Source organism: Ambystoma mexicanum, chromosome 11 (genome assembly GCF_040938575.1).
Source record: "Ambystoma mexicanum isolate Mex_15411 chromosome 11, UKY_AmexF1_1, whole genome shotgun sequence".
Classification (NCBI taxonomy): Eukaryota; Metazoa; Chordata; class Amphibia; order Caudata; family Ambystomatidae; genus Ambystoma; species Ambystoma mexicanum.
In genome coordinates, this window is record NC_090934.1 from 89,776,044 (window position 1) to 89,797,084 (window position 21,041).

At 48.9% G+C, this 21,041-nt stretch overlaps 1 protein-coding gene across 1 annotated transcript in view; it reads right to left on the reverse strand.

Annotated features, from left to right (window-relative positions):
* CLSPN (claspin) overlaps window positions 1–21,041 on the reverse strand; it is a 503,683-nt gene that overhangs the window by 21,988 nt on the left and 460,654 nt on the right. The window contains exon 24 of the mRNA XM_069622600.1: window positions 4,289–4,456. Within this exon, the coding sequence (XP_069478701.1) occupies window positions 4,289–4,456 (168 nt within the window). The remainder of the gene's footprint in view (window positions 1–4,288; window positions 4,457–21,041) is intronic.

A 21,041-nucleotide genomic window follows, 5' to 3' on the forward strand; every position in this document is an offset into this window, starting at 1 on the left:
AGGGTCGCCGGTAGTTGAGTCGAAGGATGTAAATTTGTGGAAATTGTTGTAAAAGTTGCCTTAAAATGAAGATTACTTGGAGAGAATATTTGAGAACTCCCAACACGAACGTGCAGTGAAATAAATGTGAAGATGGCCAACAGGGGAGGAGCTTAGTGAGGTGTTCCTATTGCCTGTGGGTAGTATGACCCCAAAAGGACTAAGAGCAAAGAGGTGACTGAAAGTTTCAGTTTAAACTGCTATGTTACAGTGGATTCCCAGCCTGAAGGGGAATATTAACAGCATGTTAATCTACGAAAGATCCAATGCTGGAGAACGATACTTACCCGAAACCTTATCTTCACTTTTAAAAGTAACCTTTAGAAACTTGGCTTTGCCATTGCTTGTTTGCGCAAGCACACCGAATGTTGGGGACACTTATTCGTTAAAACAACGTGTCCTCTACTACTTGGAACTCTTTGTTGGACCGTAGAACCCCTACACTATTTCCCATCTCACAAACTATATGCAATTTTGATGCACTTTTGGGCACAAGGACCCATACATTTTAGGGACAGGCGTCTAAAGTTAGTGGTGCAATTCTGTGGACCTGTAGTGCTGCATACTTCGGCACCCCTTTTCAGGGGTTTATATGTATTTTGCCCTACTCCAGTGATTGTGTATATATGTATCTTTTATTTGGTGTTGTGTAATATTACATGCTAGTAGTCACATTTTTATAATGTATGGCCATAAATAATTTTAAGAACTGATTGTCCAAGCGTGTTCCCGGTCATTTCACTGTGTGTGCTCATTGAGGACCCCTTTCAAGCTTACCACCTCTTGAGACTTCGCCTACACACCCTCGCCTTGCTACCTTGACCTGGTTTGGCTACAACTCAGTTGTCCCCGTCACTAGACTTACTAGGTTGGACTTCTATACATCTGTCCACCAGGTCAGAGTGTAGACACATCAGTCCTAACACCCATTCTCAGGGAGTTTGTGGAATCTACGGCAAAAGCCACATACATTACAGGAGTGATATCCCTTGTTACAATAGACCAGAAGTAGAAAATTCAGGAAAATGTCTATCGCTGAGGAAGAATAATTGTTGGACATTTAACCAAGCTGAGAGAAGTCCCTGGGAGGAGTTACAAAAACTTATCAGAACTGTTGCCAGGCACTATTCGAAGTCAGCCCTTAAGGCTTAACCAGCTGGACCTGGAGAAGGGAGTCATTCTCCTAGTTGAATTTCTGTTCACTGAACACCTTTGGTCAGTGGTAGGGTCCGAGTAGGATAGATTTTGACAGAGGATGGATTCTTTAGTTTGACCACCACCCAGACGACGAGCACCCGGGTAAGAATTCAGTTCACTAGGGCAACCCTTTCATTGTACGGAAAGAAAAGTCCTTTTTCTTATTGTTGAATAAAAACCTTGAGTTGAAATGCCACCCGTTTGTCAGACTCCTGACTTACCACAGAAGGCAAGTGAATAAAACAACCAGCACCGGATAAGTAACAACCAGTTCGAGAATGAATAGGCTGAAAATAAAAATAAAAAAAAAGTGTTAGAACCCACATACACCACCTTGAAAAAGTACTATCCTTAAAAAATCCTTCCCTAGCTAGAAAAAAAAGGGCCTAGTACCCTTATAGTCAAAAATTCCAGTATGTCTTTTCAGGAGGCTAGGAGTATGTCTTGTTTAGAAAGCTAAAGAAGTTGGCTAAAGCCAACAGGCAGTTTGTAAGTGTTGCAAAGTTCAATGAGAATTGAAGAAAGGTGTTTAACAGACCCTCTCCTAATCCAATCACCTTAGAGGAGACCAGGATAGAATACCCGACCAGAACGCCATTGCTCAAGGTTAGGCAAGGGAGAGGTAGAACCAGGACTTCAAGCATATACAACCTTATGCATACAACGGAGGAGAGGGTGAGGCGGGGGAAGAGGGACCAGGTCTCCCACTGTACTAAGATTAAGTCGGGAATAAGAGTTCCAGAATTCGCAGGGTCTTCTTGATTCGTGCCCTGGCTCAGTTGAAAGAAGTCCAGTGGCCCCGGGTGGCGAAGTCACCACAGGCATCAGGTTCGGCTAGATTGCGGCTCAGTCCTCCAATGGATCTGTCCTAGGGACTGAACAGCTCGATACCCAGGACGGACCCACCACTCAAGCCACAACCTCAGAGGACTCTCAGGATGAGATGCAGACATGAAGCAGTGATGGCCACTTCAAAAAAATGACAGAATGCTACACTCTTGGTGGAAACAAAATGGTCCTACAAGCCTTTACTTTGAGTGGAGAGCTGAAACTTATTCCACAAGCATGGTCACAGGGCTCAACACAGGGATCAAATCGAGATGCGAACAGTGCAGGGAAATAGCCAAAGACGACGGCTGGCTAGCCCAGAGGATGGTTCTGGGACTCTTCCAAGCGCTTACATTAGTCGGAACTTAGAGCAACTGGCTGTTGCCACTTGTCCAGGTGTTGAAGGACCGAGGAAGGTCTTTAGGAGATTGGTAGAGGCAGGGATTTGCCAGGCAAGTGCAGAAAGTGTTGCTAGCAGGTTTCCAGAGATGCAGTCAAGTCTTTAGTGTGCTGCTCACCTTTGTAGGGGCCCTGGCTCCAATGATCTGTCAAATGGCTGCAGGAATCCCACTTTTATCCAGGATCTGGGCTGCAGTTGCACCATTCCATTCCGGAAACTTCTCAAGACCTTCCTCTTTGCCTCTGCCTTTGACCCCCTTCTCCCCGGTTGATCTGTTTCTTCTCATGGCATTGTGCACCTGGCCACCATCTGTTCTTTCGGGCCCAGGTACCTGCTCACCCTGCCACCCTCCTGCACTGCCTCCAGGCCACCATCTGCACTAAGGTTCTGTATCTGTACCCATACAGTCCCCCTCCCAAGTTTCTTCTGCACTTATCAGATACCTTTCTAACTTTCACCTGCCACTTGCTGGCTGCACTACCATAGTTTAATGCCCTTATTTATTATTTATTCTATTTAAAATGTATTTATGTTTACTCTGCTTCGCACTTTCCACTCCCCGCCCCCCCTTTCCTTGCACCTTTCCGCCATTTTCCTTTGCCATGTATTTTCTTAAATGTCACTGGGCCTAGTAAGATCGCAGTTTTTTCTGGGTTTTTTCTCTCCCTTGTTCTCCTCCCTTTTTGCCTGGTCGCGCTCGGAAACACTTGTGTACGAGCACGATATAAATAAAATATTTCATTTCAAATTGGCAGGGGCTGTCCAAACCCAGAAAGCTTCTGGCCACTACATCTGCACAGCAACAGACACTATGTCAAAGATGTGGACTGTGTTTAGACAGATGCAGCTCCCACATTGGGCCCCACACACACCGCCACTTTAGCTGGAGCTTTCCCAGGGGAAGGGCTTAACATATGGAAAATCCATTTGTGGCAGGGCAGGAAAAAGGTCAAACTACAAGATGGCTGAAGGATAGACTAGATTTTTGTAGCACAGCCATTTTTATAATTTATGGACCTCTAAGTGGCATTATGTGGTAAAAGTCCACAAGACCATAAAAAAAGGTTTAAAAGTATCTGCTGCCACCAGCTTATCCTGGACACATCTTCCATGTATCCAAAGTTGCCAAACAAACTTCGAGACACAGTGTCTCTACCACACCTCACAGAAGGTGATGTGCACAGGAAAAACCAAACCGAGCATTTTACTATGGATAACAGTTCTCCTGGACTGAGCAGTGCTCCTAAAACGGAGCTTAGCGAGGTTAGTGGAGAAAAAAGGTTTCACTTTCAAAAGTGAGTAAGGGTACAACAATAGCAAAAGGTTGGGAGTCTCCCACTGATGTATATGGAGGGAAATCAGAACAAATACAAATGTTTCCTAACACTCCAGTTCAAAGGAAAAGGACAAGAGGAGAAAACTGACGACAGTCAGCAGGAGCGTGACCAAATGCAGAGCCATGCGCGTGACCTGTGCTTCTAATTCAAAACGGAAAGGTTTTGCTGTGAAATAAGTGGATGGGGTATTGGAGTGCCCAAGCACACAAAGGGAGGCAGGTGCTCTTTGTGATATTCAGTTGGTTGGAAGTGAAGGCACTGTGGTTCTGAAAAATCATGTGTGGGTACACAGAATGCTCATTTTTAAACTGACAGATCAAAATGCAGCTGTGCAAAGGTGCTCTATCCCCATTCACGGAGGACGTGGGCATAAAAGTACAGAAGTCAAAGACCAGGACACGGTTCAGTCAGTGTTTCACCCTTCATTTTGCAACCTCAAACTCACCAGCTCATCTAAAAAGTCATAGGTTCAGCATGCCTATCATACCTGTGACTTGACAAGAGTCTTGACCTGGTCATCCTTCTTCCCTGGGGAAAGTGCTTGGAAAACAAAGTTTCTGGTATTACGTGGAGCATTGAGATTAAGGTCGGACATGGCTGTGAGCTTCTGGAGAACCTCTTTGGGTTTATTCAGCAGTGACCCATTTTTCATCATCTGCAAAGATACAAAGGTCACATCAATAATACTGCAGTCAACCAGGAAGCACACGAGCAAAACATAAGATTAACAGATGCTTCTATTCACTGGCAGAATTAAACCAAATACACTGTTAGCAAGTTTTTGCACCACCCTCTGTTGAGGATGCTACAAACACTAAACCGGATAGAAGGGGGAGGGAGGCAACACCTGCCAAGGAAGGAAAACCAAACTGGTCTTTGATGTGGGTGGTAAAATGGATTTCCAAAATCCACACGAGGGTGTATTATGGGCGGAAATACTAATGAAAAGGGATGCACAGATTTCAGCCAAACAAAATCAAGGTAAGACAGCAGAGCGGCAAGGCTTAGTCGCAGGAGGGGCGTGATTGGCTTAGGGCTACAATGAGTCCACAAAGAGCAACACCAATAATTCTGGTTAGTCGGGCAAGTATAAAAATATAGAATAGTTTATTTGGCCTTTAAAATACGTACACACTTAGTAAATAAAACCTGGGTCAAATATTGGCACACCAACACTAAGAGAAATATACATTCACCCTTAGGAGATAACGAAAAGCATTTGTTTAAAAAACTAGCGCAACACAGGTAAGTACTCGGATGCATTTCGAATTAGAAGAGACATGGAAAATCATAGAACTGCTTCCCTAGCTCTTATAAAGTCCAAAACTAAGATGGTTTGGGGCCCTTGAGCCCAAAGGTTACCAGTTCCAAAGTATCTACTTCACAAGTAGGTATTATGAGGAAATAGGCAATGCCAGGGGTTATGATTCAGAGAGTCAAAAAGTTAAAGTCCAAGTTAGTACATTCACTAAATCCAGACACTAGGACATGCCTAGAAAGGGATCCTTGACCAGCCGTCCAACCAAATTCAGGAAATTTTAGGGACAGGACTTTACGCACATGCAACCCTACGACTGACATGGGGAACAGAAGAGCTAGTTACTTAACCGTGATAACATTCTTTTGATTGGATGTTCCTCCCACATATTCCTCATCTTTAATAATGTATCTCTCCAGCTTTACTGCTTGGTATTATTTCTCGACAGAGGGCGCTGTATGCAGTGTCGTCGAGTTGATGTACCTCGAGGGCCTCCGTCGACGGCATCATCAGCATAAATATCACACGCAGCGCCCGTCGACTTCAGTTCCGATTTGCCGAACCAACGCTTCGAGTGGATTACAGCACGCTACAGTCAGATTTTCGGGAGAAAAATGTCTTCAACTCCATCGACGCCCAAGTCAGGTTTAAAAAAATACCAGGACTGCGGGTCGACTGTCAATTACTGATCCTCACTGCATCTACCTGTGGTGTCTGGGCTCTGGACCACCGATTGTGGGTCCTGTCAGGCCATGACCAACAAAGCTCTAAGGGATTGTAGAGGTAAACTGGCAGTGGGGAGGTTGGCTTCGAAGTCACCTTCGAAGAGGGAGAAAAAGACCAGTGAGTCGAGCGACTCTTCCTGGTGCAAAAAGTCAAAAAGGTTCTGATCGAGGAGTCGTTTGCGGCACTCTTCATCTTCTAAAAAGGCCAAGAAGAGACGCCATAGGTCTCCTTCAACCTCAAGTGATTCCTCCACGGAGGTAATCAGATTCCCTACAAAATCTGATTTCACTGCAAAGTGGGTCGCATTTCGTAGTGAGATGTTGCGTATTTACGAGAATGCGGCTTCGACCCACTTGAAAGAAAAGCTAAAGAGCCATGACCCAGCCGCTCCGAGTAAGGACGACAAATGGAAGTTGAAGGCTAAATCTTCAAAGCCGAGCTCAAAGCCAGCGTCACATGGAGAAAGTTCTCGATCCAACGGGAAGTCGTCGAGAGTGTTGACGAGTCGAGAACAGAGTCCAACTACAGTTCTGGCGAAAAAGCACAAAGCGTTGAAGGTTTTGACGTCTTTGCCGATTGTCGGAGTCGTCGACATCGGAGTCGACGCACATTGAACCGATGACTGACGTCAACTTCGACATTGTCGAAGCAAGTGGCAGTACAAGACAAGGTTTAAAAGTCTTTACCAAAAAAAATTAGACTATTTTAAGTCTATGTCTGCAATATATGAGGAAGACCAACCCTCTGATGAGGGTTCAACACCTTTTGGTCTACAGTTTGGCTCCCCCAATGGGCCAGAAGAGCTTATTTTTGACAAATCCAGACAAGAGATTTGTATGATAATCTCCAGTCAGCTAGTGGCTTGGATACTTCGCCAGAGTTCGGCAGGCATGACCCCTCTGAGCATGCAGACTCCTCCTACAGAAAACTGATGGGAAAGGTCAGAGTTTATGGGATGGAGTAGGCCTATTCCATCTTTCAAATACGATATGACTGACATCTTGGACTAGGGCCCCAGAAAGACCCTGCTTTACCATTCCACATGGCTCTACAAAAAAAGTATCTGCAAATTGGGAGACTTCACAAGGAAGTACAGACCTTCCAGCAGAGACCCGAAATATCTTACCAAGCATCCCACTCCTGAAAGCTTGGTGGTTCAGGCGACTACTTCAACCAGACAGTCAGCGTATCCTTCCATCCCCCCCTGACAGGGATGGCAAGAGGATAGATGCCTGGGCTGGTAAAGTTTTCACTGCAGGCAGTATGGCTTTTAAGTCCACTAATGTGACTTGCACATTGTCTAGATTTACGTTTACCTTGTGGCACTGTGTTGCAATGGTGGCTGAACAAATCCCGGAAGGCGGAGAAAAAGACTGCGTTCTGCGAACATTAAGGATGGTAAGGAGGGTAAGAGTGAATGTCTCCAGTCAGGTTTGGATACTGCGGGCAGCATCAGAAGATCCATGGCTGCAAGCACAGTATTACGCAGATTTGCGTGGTTGAAGAAGTCTCGGTTTGCACCAGACGTACAGGCAAGACTACTCAACATGCCCTTTGACGGCTCAAGGTTGTTTGGCAGCAAGGCGGATGAGAGTTTGGAGAAGCTGCAGACCTCAAAAGGCGGCAGCTAAATACTTTAGCGCCGCCATTAGATTGCCTGAACAACCCTATTCGGGACCCAGCAGCGGTAACCTTACATTCCGCCACTGCTGCAGCCGCCTCCAAGCCACTCTGAGGCCTTGACCCATATGACCGCGGTGGGAGGCAGACTCTCTCAGTATCTGAACAAATGGCGGAGCATTACTTAAGATGCGTGGGGTACTGGAAACGGTGGCCCAACGTTACTGCCTTTCTTTTTCAAAAAAGATCTCAGGATCATCCATCATCATTCCAGATCCACTCCTTGCGCAGGAAATCTTGAGCCTGCTAGAGAAAGGTGCAATAAAACATGTACCTGTCAAGGAGAGGAGCAAGGGTTGGTGTTCCCCCTCCCCTTATTTTCTGATTCCCAAAAAGGACAGATGATTGAGGCCCATCTTGGACTTAAGAAATCTGAGAAAGTTCCTCAGGAAGGACAAGTTCAAGATGTTCACACGTTCTCAGATCCTTCAGGCTCTCCACCTATCATTGGACCTTCAGGATGCTTATTTTCATGTGCCAATCCATCTCAAGCACAGAAAGTACCCGAGGTTCGCAGCTCTCATCAGTTTCAGGTTCTGCCTTTTGGGCTGACCTCTGCCCCGAGGGTTTTCACCAATTTGATGGCATCAAGTCTTACGAGAGGGGGAATTCACGTCTCCCCCTACTTGGACGATTGGCTGATCAGGGCCCGGGAACACCTCAGCGCAACCTGCCACCCCTTCACAAACTGGGCTTCTCCCTCAATTACACCAAGTTCCACTAGATACCACTCTAAAGACTCCAATTTATTGGAGCAGTCCTGGATACTCTCTCGGGGAAAAGCCTTGCCACCCAAGGTGAGAGCTCAACACATTCTGCAGATGGTTTCTAAATTCCAGAATGTCCAGCATCTTCTGGCCTTCGATTTTCTGAGGTTAATCTGTCTCATGGCATCCTGCATTTTCCTAGTGCCAGAGGCCCGCTTGAGGAGGAGATCCCGTCAATGGACTCTCAGAACTCAGTGGTCCCAGTTCTCAGGCAAGATGTTGGACCACCTGCAAGTTCCAAGCAGAGTTGCTCAGGACCTTCTGTGGCGGGCTTGCAAAGACAACGGTCTCAACGGAGTGTCTTTTTGACAATCATGGGCAGAGATAACGGTAGTGATCGACGCCTCGGTCACAGGGTGCGGAGACCATACCATTGATCTGACAATCAACGGTCGCTGGTCTCCATCCAAGTCCAAACTACAGATCAACCTTTTGGAGCCAAGGTTCGATCAGACTAGTGCTGAAAGACTTCTGCCTTCTGTACGGGGAAAAAGAACAAGTTACTCTCTTACCTGGTAACGTTCTTTCGATGGGATGGTCCAACGACGTATTCCATATCTATGACAGTAATCACCACAGCTGTGCTGCTTCGGAAAATCTCTAAGCGCCTGCGTCAATGACTTCGATACGCTGTCCTCGAGGGCCTCCGTCGAGCCGACGTCACCGGATGTTCCAAGTAGGACGCACAACGCCTGTAGCCTCAGTTATAGTTTTTTCCCAGAACGTGTGGCACCAATCTTCTGCCAGTATGACCACAGAAAGCCTTACGGAAACGTAAGCTGCAATCGCATAAGAAATTCTGTAGCGGGGTAGGCAGGGAGGGAGCGATATGGAATACGTCGCCGGACCATCCCATCGAAAGAACGTTACCAGGTAAGAGTAACTTGTTCTTTGAGGGGATTAGGTCCTCCGACGTATTCCATATCTATGACAGACTCCCAAAGCAGTACCAAAGTAAGGCGGTGGGAAAAGAATTTAGAATATACAAATTTAGAATGCTCAACCAAATTGCAGAGTAAAGGACCACCTTGCCAAAGGCCAGATCCTGCCCATGGATAGAATCTAGGGAGTAGTTGGGGAGAATTCTCTGTTTAGGCTGAATTTCCTAACCTAGTGAGTCCCTCAGCAGCTTTGCTGGATTTTTTGGGTTTCTTTTTTTCTCCTGCCAAGAGTGAGACTCTTTTACCCTCACTCTTGGGCATGATTTGAGTGTGTTTCTTTGAATCTAGATGTGTTTAATGGGCTATGGGGTCTTTTACTCCATAGGGCTTCATGTGTTTTTGTGATGCGTGTTACACAGCACCCTCAGTGCAGTGACACAGGGGTGTCATAGTGACCCCCCAGTATAGACTCCATACCCTGGGACTGACTACTGTCTCCCAGGGCATGTAAAGTCACCATTGACTTTACTAGTCTTAAATTCTGAACAAAACCAGTACAAACCATCATATTGTGGACATACTGGCTGCGGCAATTCAATTGCCCCGGGGTCTGTTAGTCGAGGGGGCACGTCTCCGTCCCCCCTGATCGAGTTTTGGCTGGTGGCAGTGGATACTACTTTTTATATTCAACCGCAAATATTTTCCTATGGGATTTCCCATTGTTTTAGGCTACTACCTTTATTTAATTATTTACGGTAGCCTCGAACATACCGCCGGGTTATTTAATTAATATTAATTCTCCGGTTGGTATTTTTTGCCAAAACTTGATTCTAAAATGGCGTTTGTGTTCTCTTCTGTGACTCCAACCCCAGTCGAGCCCTTTGTTCCACTTTTTGGCGGGCTTCTCCACAGAAGCCCTCCAAAGTGGTGCCACTCTGTCTGGGGTACTTAGGAGGGGTGGAGGGGAATGTAGGCACCCTGGACTGAGTTGCCTAGGCAACTCAAGTCGCACTCCGTCCTGATTGGCCCAAGTGGTGAGCCGGCCGGCTCACCACTTAGCATGTTTGAGTGACAGCTAGGCTGAGTGAATGGGGGTTTTCTGCATAAAAGCAGGGCTTTGGGGACTGGAACTTCAGAAGTCGCCACAGGACCCAAGAATCCGACGAGGGAGAAGCTGAGCCGACCTGCCACGACACCACCACCGGTGGAGCCCTGCAGGACCGTCTCACCACTTTTCCCAACGACAGAGGAGATCTCCCGCCAGAGAGTCTTCTTCCTTTGACTGGTGGGGATAACCAGTTTCACCGTCTTTTCGCCTTCCCGACGTGCCTTGTGACCGCATTGCCTGTGCCAAGCACCCCGGCAACCGGGATACCACGTTTTACCACAACCGCGAAACAAAGGTACCACCTTTAACCGGAAAACTCAGCGGCTGGTTTCTTCCCTGGTAGTGCAACGACCTTCATCTTTCCTCCAAGTCGAGATCTTCTCTTCCCCTGGACGACGACGCGACTTGCACCCACTGCCAGGAACAACTGCCACCGCTGGAGGATCCTTCCCACTTAAGGTACCGTGTCCCGCCTGGCTTCTCTTGCTACCGACTCTACGGGGTAGATTTAGCCCCCGGCTTTCGAACCTGGGTTAGCCTGGGACACCCTGGCTAAACTTTCCTAAGCCTCTCTAAACTCTTTTTGGAACTCTCTGCAAGACTTTCAAAGCCTAGTGTAATTGTGTGATCTTGGGCGCTTTTGTGCTCTGCTCTCTCTAAGAGTGGGCCCAGCCTTTGGCTCACCAGTGACTTTTGCTCTTCTGCCTTGCTATCAGTGTTCCTGAATCTTAGAGTGGTGTACCTTTCCATATTCTGTCTTTTTCCCTCCCTTTCTCACAAACTTATTGGAGTGCCATCTAGTTAAGCGCTCACCTCTGTATGAAAATAAGTGGTGTTTTACTGTGACTTATCTGATAAGGAAAAGGGGTGTATATATTACAATAGTAACTGTGATTAGAATCTTTTACAATAAGAGTGCTGGAGTGTTTCAAAATAAATAATTATATACTTTGATACCAAAGCTCTGGTCAGTGTTTGCTTGTATTGGTGTGCCTAAGTGCCTATTGTGTATACTTTGCATACTGCCTAACTCTTCTTGAGGGAAGTCTGACTGCTCAGCCACAGCTACCAGGTAAATCTGGGTGGTACAGACTGCTACCAAGTGGGTTTACTGCCAACACCTATAGTCTTAAATCTTTTGCAGTGTTCCCTAAGGGAACTGCACAGGTTTCTGCCTAACAGTAGTGACGTACAGAAGTATGGACCGAAGCCCAAGTGGCTGCATCACAGATGCTACGAATAGGAACACCCCTCTGCAGGGCAGTAGAGGCAGCCACAGCCCTAGTCGACTGGACCAGTAAGCCGACTGGAGGGTCCTTACCCGCCAGGCGGTAACATTCAGAGATTGCCAAGATTATCTATCTAGACAAAGTCTGCTTAGTCACAGCTTGTCCCAAACGCCTTCCAGCGTAACCAATAAAAAGCTGATCGTCCACTCTGACCCGGGACATGCGTGAAATGTAGAAACTTAAAGCTCTCCTAGGATCCAACCTATGGAGCCTCTCCTCGTCCTTACCAGGATGTGGAGGGGGATAAAATGCCGGAAGAATAACCTTCTGGCTTAAATGAAATTCCGACACCACCTTCGGAAGAAAGGAAGGACGAACTCGAAGGACAACCCTGTCCTTATGAAACACAGTGAAGGGTGGCTTACCTGAAAGTGCCTGTAACTCACTCACTCTGCGAGCGGATGTGACCGCAACTAAAGAGACAGTCATAAGGGTTAACAGTCTCAAAGGACAAGAATGTAAAGGCTCAAATGGAGCACCCATTAGAAACTTGAGAACAAGGTTCAAATCCCAACCGGGCAAGTGGAAAGGTGACGGAGAGAACACATTAGTGAGCCCTTTCAGAAACTGAGACATTAAAGGAATTTTAAAATAAGAACACTCCTCAGACGAGCACTTTAATATGGACAGCGCCACCAGGTAACCTTTAATGGTACCCACTTGCAAGCCCCTGTGGGCTAAAGAAAGCAAAAAAAGACAGAACTACCGGAATGTCACATGAAAAAGGATCCACATTCTTAACCCTGCACCAGTCGCAGAAATTTCTCCATCGGCCCACTTCACGGACTTTGTTGCCGGCCGTCTGGCCAAAAGCACACCTCCATCACGTCTTCATGGAGGTCCCAATCCTTATACCTCAACCTTTCAGAAGCCAAGTGTGAAGGCTGAAGGATCTGACCTCTGGATGGAGAACCTGACCCCTCCCCCCCCTCCCGTGAGAGCAGATCGTCTCAGTAGGGAAGACGACGTGGAGGGCAGATGGACAAGTCGAGAAGGTCCGGGTACCACGTCCTCCGGGCCCATGCCGGACCAATTAGGATAATCCGGGAACCGAACCTCCGTAACCTTCGCAATACTTGCGGGATGACGGGGACTGGAGGAAACACGTACAGCAGTGGGAAGGACCACTCCACTACGAACGCGTCTCCCGGGGCTCCTCTTGGAGGAAATTCCCGCAAGCAGAACTTTTTGCACTCGCGGTTGACACTGGAGGCTAAGAGATCCACTTGAGGGGTCCCCAAAAGGGCAAAGCTCTGCAGGAGAATCTCCTGAGCCAACTCCCACTCGTGAGAGATCGCGCTCCGCCTGCTCAGAGCGTCTACCGTCTCGTTTTCATCTCCGGCCAGATGAACTGCCGAGATCGAAATTTCCTGCTGGATGGCCCAGAACCAGAGCTGCATTGCCTCCCTGCACAGAGGAAGTGACCCTGCCCCCCCCCTTTTTGTTGAGGTAGTGCATGGCCACTGTGTTGTCCGTCAGGTTCAGGACATTCTTTCCTCGCACAGTCGTCAGAAAAGCCTTCAGGCCTAGCCTGACGGCCCTCAGATTTAACAGATTGATATGGAGTCTGGACTCAGACGGAGACCAACGACTGCGGACTGTCAGCTCGTTGGCATGCGCTCCCCATCCTGTAAGGGACGCGTCGGTCACGATCGTCAACGCCGGCCAGGGCAGCCAAAACAGAGCCCCCTTCATCAGATTGCCTTCGACTGCCCACCACAGCAGGTCCTGTGCGACCGAGGGCGGCACTTGAATGGGGTCTGACATCCTGCCAGAGGACTGACCACTGGAGCCTGAGAGCCCATTGCAAAGATCTCATCCGCAACCTGGCCTCTAGCACCAGAAGAATGCAGGATGCCATGAGGCCGAGCAACCTCAAGAACTCTAACGCTGCGAGACTCTGGGCCTGTTGAAACTTGTGCACCATCTGCTGAATGTGGTGAACCCTCACCTGGGGAGGAAAACCTTGCCCCAGGGACGTGTCGAGCACTGCTCCGATGTACTGGTGCCGCTGAGTTGGCGTCAAGTGGGACTTCTTGAAGTTGAGGGAGAAGCCCAGCTCGTGAAGGGAGTGGCAGGTGACGGACAGATGATCCAGGACTTGCTCGGGAGAGCGCGCCCTGATCAACCAATCGTCCAGGTAGGGGTAGATGTGAATCCCCCCCTTTCCTGAGATACGCTGCCACCACCACCATGAGCTTGGTAAAGACCCTCGGGCGGAGGTCAATCCGAACGGCAGGACCCGAAACAAAGTGCGAGTCACCAACCGCGAACATCAGGTAATTCTTGTGCTTGGTATGGATCGGCACATGAAAATAAGCGTCCTTAAGGTCTAGAGACACCAACCAGTCCTGAAATTGAAGGTCCTGGAGGACTTGAGAAAGAGTAACCATTTGAACTTGTCCTTCCTGAGGAGCTTGTTCAAACCGCGCAAGTCCATGATGGGTCTCAATCCCCAGTCTTTCTTCGAAATCAAAATATAAGGGGAATACCATCCCATGTTCCTCTCCGCTACAGGCATCAATTCTATGGTGCCTTTCTCCAGCAGGGATTGAATTTCCTGCGCAAGGAGCGGAACCGGACTCTTCAAAGAGATTCCCTGGTGGATTTTTGTGAGGCCTCTGCCGGAAAGGAAGACAGTAGCCGTGGGCTATAATCTCCAGAACCCACACATCTGAAGTAATGGCATGCCATTCTACAAGATGCTGCGCCAGCCTTCCCCCAACCGGAGAAGCATGGGCCTCATGACTGAGCTGAAGCATCTGTGGCAGTGCCTGAGGGCAAAGAGGCAACTGCTCGCGCGGACTTGGCACCTCGAGTACCTTGTTTTCCACCTCTGCCACTCCTACGGTTGCCCCTTTGACTTGCAGCTCCTCTCGATTTACTAAGACGAGTAATATCGAAAGGAACCTCCCCTCCATTGCTGTCCCCTAGGACGAAAAGGCGGAGGTTGGCGAACTGCAGCGCCCAACGACATTGCTGCAGCTTTAGAAGTCTGCAACCTCTCAAGACTCATTAACCTTGCTGCCAAAAAGATGGTCATCATCAAAGGGCATGTTGAGGAGCCGGGCTTGCACATCAGGAGCAAAACCCGACTTCCGCAACCACGCAAACCTGCATATTACAGTGCTCGCCGACATGGACCGGCTGACGCAATCAACCATGTCCAGACCAGACTGAACGGAACGGAACGGATTCACACATTGCATCCTTGCCATCCTGCACAACAGCAAGGAAACCATCTTGTTCCTCCCCTTCGGGAATATGATCAGTCGCTAGGGAAATACAGTTCCACAGAGTGTGCGTGAAACAAGACAAGGCACAGACAGAGTTGGCAGCCTGAAGCGCCATACCCCCAGAGGAAAATACCTTCTTTGCCCAGCCGTCAAAACGTTTATCGTCCCTATCAGGAGGGATGGTAGGGTACGACGCCCGCTTTGCTGGGGCTGTCGCTGACTGTACCACCAAACTCTACAGAGTAGGGTGCATGGTCAAGTAGCAGGGGTCGCCACTGGCTGGGCGATATTTCTTCGGCAAGGACTTGCTCACTGTCGGGATACTCTACGGAGCAGTCCAAGCTGCAGTGACCCTTCTCTGCAAAGCCATATGGAATGGCAGCACCGGGTCAGTTGGAGGACCTTGCTCCAGGTTATCAGTCAGGTCCTCCTGCTGAAAGTTCCCAGGGGGGGGGGGGGGGCAGACCACCCCAGGTAGTCCGTGACCCTCGACATGAGGCGCCGATATGAGGAATCGGCATGCGTGCCAGGCTTCGGCCTACCAATCTCCACCACCGGAGAGGTGTCCAGACCACTGGCGTCGTGCAGCGACTGACGCAGGTCCCCAAGTTGACTATGACCAGAAACAATGTCATCAGGAACCCCTGCAGGAACCTGACCTTCCTCAGACCCCTCATCCACCTCAGAAATATAATCCAGAGGTTGGAAGGAGGGTACAGAGAAAGGCACAAAGACATGTTTAGCCTTGGCAAGCGCCTTTCTGGGGGTGCCACGGGGTACCTCTGACAAGGCCGCCTTGAAAGGCGTAGACGGAATCGGCATTGAGCGCGGCGCCGACATGTCTCGAGGGCAGAGCCCCGAGCGTGTCTCGACAGCCTGGGTGCCGATGGCGTCGACTACTTCCTCGGAGGCGGGGCCTCTAGTGTCCGTCGACGACCTCGGCGCCGTCAGCGTCTATGTCTTCTTCGAAGACTTCACAGGTTCACACGATCGAGGGCGTCTAGGACCGGGACCTGGAACAGGCAGGTCTAGAGAGACCATCCTTGTCCGACCGGGACCTCGAAGGTGCCCGGTGGTCGCGACGACTACTTGAGCCCGAAGGCGTACGAGCGGTGTCTCTAGCACGGCCGGCATCATCAGACGGCGCGGACGGGCCAGAGCCCTGCGATCGAAAAATCACCAACATCTCCTTTCGGAAGGAATCCCATTCCTAAGGAGTGGAATGCTTGTTGGGATAAGCAACCCGCCGACGGGCGGAGTCCTCGGAAGCAGACGGGGAAGGCGACCTGTGACGGCGCTTCCTGGAGTGCCTCGAATAGACAGAGTAATGGCAGGACTGACTCCCAGACCGAGAACCCCCAGACTCACGAAGGCGATGCGGAGAGTCGCCCCTCGAATCGTCTGTCGAGAGACCAGTAGAACGCGACTTCCGGGGCTTGGCCACCTTAACGACAGACAGCTTCTTCTTACGCTCCCGCAAGGCCTTCGATGTGAGTGATTGGCAGTCGACAGTCGTCCGTATCATGGTCCTCCCCGAGGCACCAGAAGCATGCGTCGTGCGTATCCATCAGCGACATCTTGGACCCGCAGACCCAACACTTCTTAAACCCGGACCGCGAGGTGGAAGAAGCCGAAGACATCATACAATCTCAATGAGGAAACAGGTTCGAAGAACCGAAAGAACAGGATTAAGTAGAACCGAGGCGCGCCGAGAACTCCGAAGCGAACACGTTCGCGGAAAAAACAGAACTGAAGCTACGGGCGTTGTGCGTCCTACTTATAACATCCGGTGACGTCGGCTCGATGGAGGCCCTCGAGGACAGTATCGACGTAGGACGCAGAAGACAAGATTTTTCGAAGCAGCACAGCTGTGGTGATTCCGGTTATAGATATGGAATACGTCGGAGGACCCCAATCCCCTCGAAATGTCCTTATGATAGACAACACAGTGGCCATGTACTACATCAACAAGAGAGGTGGTGTAGTGTCACTACCACTGTGCAGAGAGGCAATGCAGCTTTGGTCCAGGGCAATACAAGAAGGAATCTCTGTCTGCAGTACACCTAGCGGGCAAGCAGAACACGGCGGTGGATGCTCTGAGCAGGCAGAGCACAGTCTCCCACGAGTGAGAACTAGCTCAGGAAGTCCTTTAAGAGATCTTCACCCTTTGGGGAACCCCTCAGGTGGATCTGTTTGCGACCAGTGTCAACTGGAAGTGCAAACAGTACTGCCCCAGGGAATCCCACCCCCCCCCCCCCCCAAGAGAAGCTCTAGGAGATGTGTTCGTAGTGGATTGGGAATTTCCACTCCTGTATGCCTTTCCTCCAGTACCCCTCATTCCTCATGTGATCAGGAGGTTGAGAAAGTTCAGGAAGTCCATGATCCCGATTGGGCCAGGAGGACGTGGTACCCAGACCTTCTGGACATGTCCATCTGCCCTCCAATAAGTCTTCCACAAAGATAGGATCTTCTCTCGCAAGAGTAAAGTTGGGTTCTCCATCCAGGAGGTCAACGCACTCAACCTTCACGTTTGGTTTCTGAAAGGCTGAGATATAAGGATTGGGACCTCCCAGATGACGTAATGTTAAAGGATATTTGTACCGCGCAATATCACCACCGGAGTGGTCCCCTGGCGCTCTGAAAAAGGGATGGGGGGGGATGAGTTAGTGGGAATAAGCTGGAAAAGTGCAAGAGAGCAGTGATGTGCTGTTGGCAGCCTCTGTTACGCTCACCTGGCTCCCACAGGGGCGTCGATCGGAACTGGACAGCTGCGGTTTCCACCCACGTGATGCGTAGTGCAGAGATGACAGACTGGACTTGCCCACTTAATCTCGTCTGCTTGACCCGAAGAAGTATTCTCCTGAAAGTGGAGAAAGGGAATTAGCCACCCGTGGATTTGAGTGATAACCCCCCCACTGTTCTCCCCTCTAATCACCTCCAATGTCTCCTTTTATATTCTCACCTTAGGTTTTTAAAGGATGAGCTCACCATCCTGCGTAGAATGCTGGGGCGCGTGGATAACCAGTTACTTCACTGGTCCGAAGGAATTGGGGAGTTCCAGAACAGTATTGACTCAGGTTCCTGGCGAGGAGCCGCAAGTATATAGTTCGTAAGAGTTCAAAAAGTCCGACTTTCACTCTTGTCCGATTCCTTGCAGCTTGCCCCTAGAGAAGATTGCCTTGTGGCAGCTGGTAAAGTTCAGGTAAGAGTCTGTATTACCCAACACTGTCGGGCAAATGACACCTGTAGGTAATCTGTTGTTTTCTCCCTTATTACAGGTGCAGAGTGAGAAATTATGGCGTTTTGAGGAATAATGCCTCTGGCGGTAAAATCAGGTAAGTCTATTATGGTGAAAGATTCCCTTGGTTTGTTCTTTCAGCTCACCTGGCTGTCCTTTTGTTCCCCTTAGGTGCCGGAGTTCGGCGAAGAGGAATGGAGGCTGCGCCGGCCCGTGGAGATGAAGAATGCCTCCGGCGGTAAAATCAGGTAAGTCTATGGTGGTGACTAATATTGCCTTATTTATTCTCTCGGCTCACCTTGCTGTTCTTTTATCCCCCTTAGGTGCTGGAGTCTGGCGAAGAAATGATGAAGACAGAGGTGGATCGTGGAGGTGATGCGAAGGCTGGCGAGTATAGCGCGGCTCTGCAGCAGGCGATGCGATGCGCATCAAATAACGTCTTTCTTCCTATTTGAAGGCGTGATGGATCCAGAATCAGGTGAGGAATAAAAGTATTGTTCTTGTTCTAACCTTTTTGCTTCTTTCCCCCTTTTTTCTAGGAGCTCCAGACTCGAAGCGGGCGTGGCAGAAGACTGGATGCTAGGCACAGTGAGCGTTACGCTGCAGGATGCATAATAACGCAAAGCGTGAGCTGCTCTTCGGGCGTGGTTTAAATAGCCTTCAAAGTAGTCCCAGGTAAGAAGTTCCCAAGACCATACCCGAGTAAGAAAATAGTTCCTGAAATAAAGTAGTCCCCCTTCAGATTTCACATTGGCTTGAATGCTGAGCAGCATGGTCTGCATGAGGTAAGTGAAAGCAAATGAGCCTGGCGCCTATGGCGCCAGGACTGAGCCCTTCTATGAGCCTGGCGCCTACGGCACCAGGACTGTACCCAGATAGCCCCTAGCCGGGGCTGCTGGGTTTTTCCCAAGTATCTGGATGCCTGCTCCCGGGACAGATGGACCTGGTCCGGATGCCCGGGGGTAGGAATCATGACAGCCCCAGCCCGGTGGGTTTGTTGGCTGGGCTTGGGATGTTTTACAGTTGGTAGTCGTGTGCTGTTGTGCGAGTCTATGTGTGGTTTGTTTTGTTGTTGCAGTGAAGTTTGTGCGCATTTTTGTGTAGTAGGCTTGTGGTTGTGTTTGGTTGGAGTTTGAGAGGTGTATGGAGAGGGGTGAAATTGTTAGTGGATTGGTTAATTGGCATTGCTGTCCTTTCAATTATGTCTAGGTGTGATGCTTGCCATCATTCACTATTCCATCTGGATGTGGCACTTGCTAGTCTTCAACATCCCATCCAGATGCAACGCAGGCCGGTGACCACGATTCCATCTAAGTGCGGCGCACACTAACACTCACACTTCCATGTAGATGCGATGCAGGCTAAAGCTAAGAATTCCATTCAAGTGTGGCACCGGATACCATTCACAATCCAGTCCAGATGTGACGCAGGGTAGTGATCACAATTCTATCTGCGAGTAGCACTTGGTAACATTCACAGTTTCAATTAAGTGTGGCGCATGCTAACATTCATATTTCTATCTAGATGGAGATTTTGCTTTCGGCCAGAAGACAAGCAACTAAATCTTTGTACTGCTGCCGTTGGAATAAGTTCAGCAACTGGTGCAAGGATAAGAATGTGGATCCATTTCTGTGTGACACTCCCATGGTGCTCTCTTTTCTGTTACACTTGGCCAATCTGGGGCTCCAGATTGGACCATTAAGTGTTACCTAGCAACACTTTCCATTTTCATGCGCTCCTCAGAGGAGGATTCATATTTTAAGACCCCTTTGATTGTCCAATTCTTCAAGGGACTTCCTAATGTATAACCACCAGTCCTATTTCATGTACCTGTTTGGGACCTCAATCTTGTGTTCAAGTTTCTGACATGACTTCCATTTGAGCCTTTACATTCATGCCCTATAAGGCTCTTGACATTAAAGACTGTTTTGCTTAGCGCAAAAACATCAGCCTGCAGGGTAAGCGAGTTGCAGGCTTTCTTGCAAACCTCCTTATGCCACTTTCTATAAAGACAGTCACGCTCAGGGTAAACCCTTTTTTCCCCGAAGGTAGTCTCCGACTTCACTTGTCGCAGAAAATGACACTGCCAACATTCTACCCACATCCTCATCCAGGAAAGAAGAAGAGGCTACACAGACAGGGACCCTAATTTCACCAGGTTGATCAACTATTTATTGGATATACTGGTCCCAAATTGGGCCTTGCGGTCACCAAACAAAAAACTTCCAGATGGATTATCTTGGCAAATGCTACAGATTAGCAGACAAGGAAATGCCGGAAGGCCTAAGGGCTCAGTACTCAAAGGGCATGACAACCACTGCAACTCTTCAAAGGGGCATCCCAATAAATGATTTGTTCAGCTGCCACATGGTCGTCTATCCATACGTTTGTAAAACATTACCGTCGGTATTCTTCCTCCAGTCATGAAGGACATTTTGCAAACGCCGCCCTCCATTCAGTCCATGATTAGATCTAAATTTAATTGGTACTCCCATCTCAAAATTATTACTGCTTTGGGAGTCCATCACAAGATGAGGAATACGTGGGAGGACACAATCCATTTGAAGAACAAGTTATGTAACGTCTTTCGTTTGGATTCCTTACGTGTTATTACACTACGCTTTCTGTGAGCCTACGGTCTTGGGTACCCATGGTAATTTCTCTTCAGAGAGGAAAAGAAAAACAGAACTGAAGCCAACGGGCGCTGCATGTGCTATTTATGATAACGTTGACCGAGGCCTCGAGGGACAAAGAACACGTGCACAGGGGGACTAGGCAATTTCAAAAACGTGGATTACAAGTCTAGAAGGGCCTAATGGGATTCTGTTTACCTTCTGGAAGCACCGGGACACACTGCGAAGGGAAACCACGTGGGTCTACAATATGCGAGGGGAGGGAGCGGGCGGAACCAGGGCCTGGCTTGGGAATGCAAGTGGAAAAGAACACGCAAAGGGACGAGGCAATTTCAGTTTAAAAGAAATATGGATTACAAGTGTAGAAAGGCCTAATGGGACTGCTTACCTTCTGGAAGCACTGGGACACACAACATAGTCAATA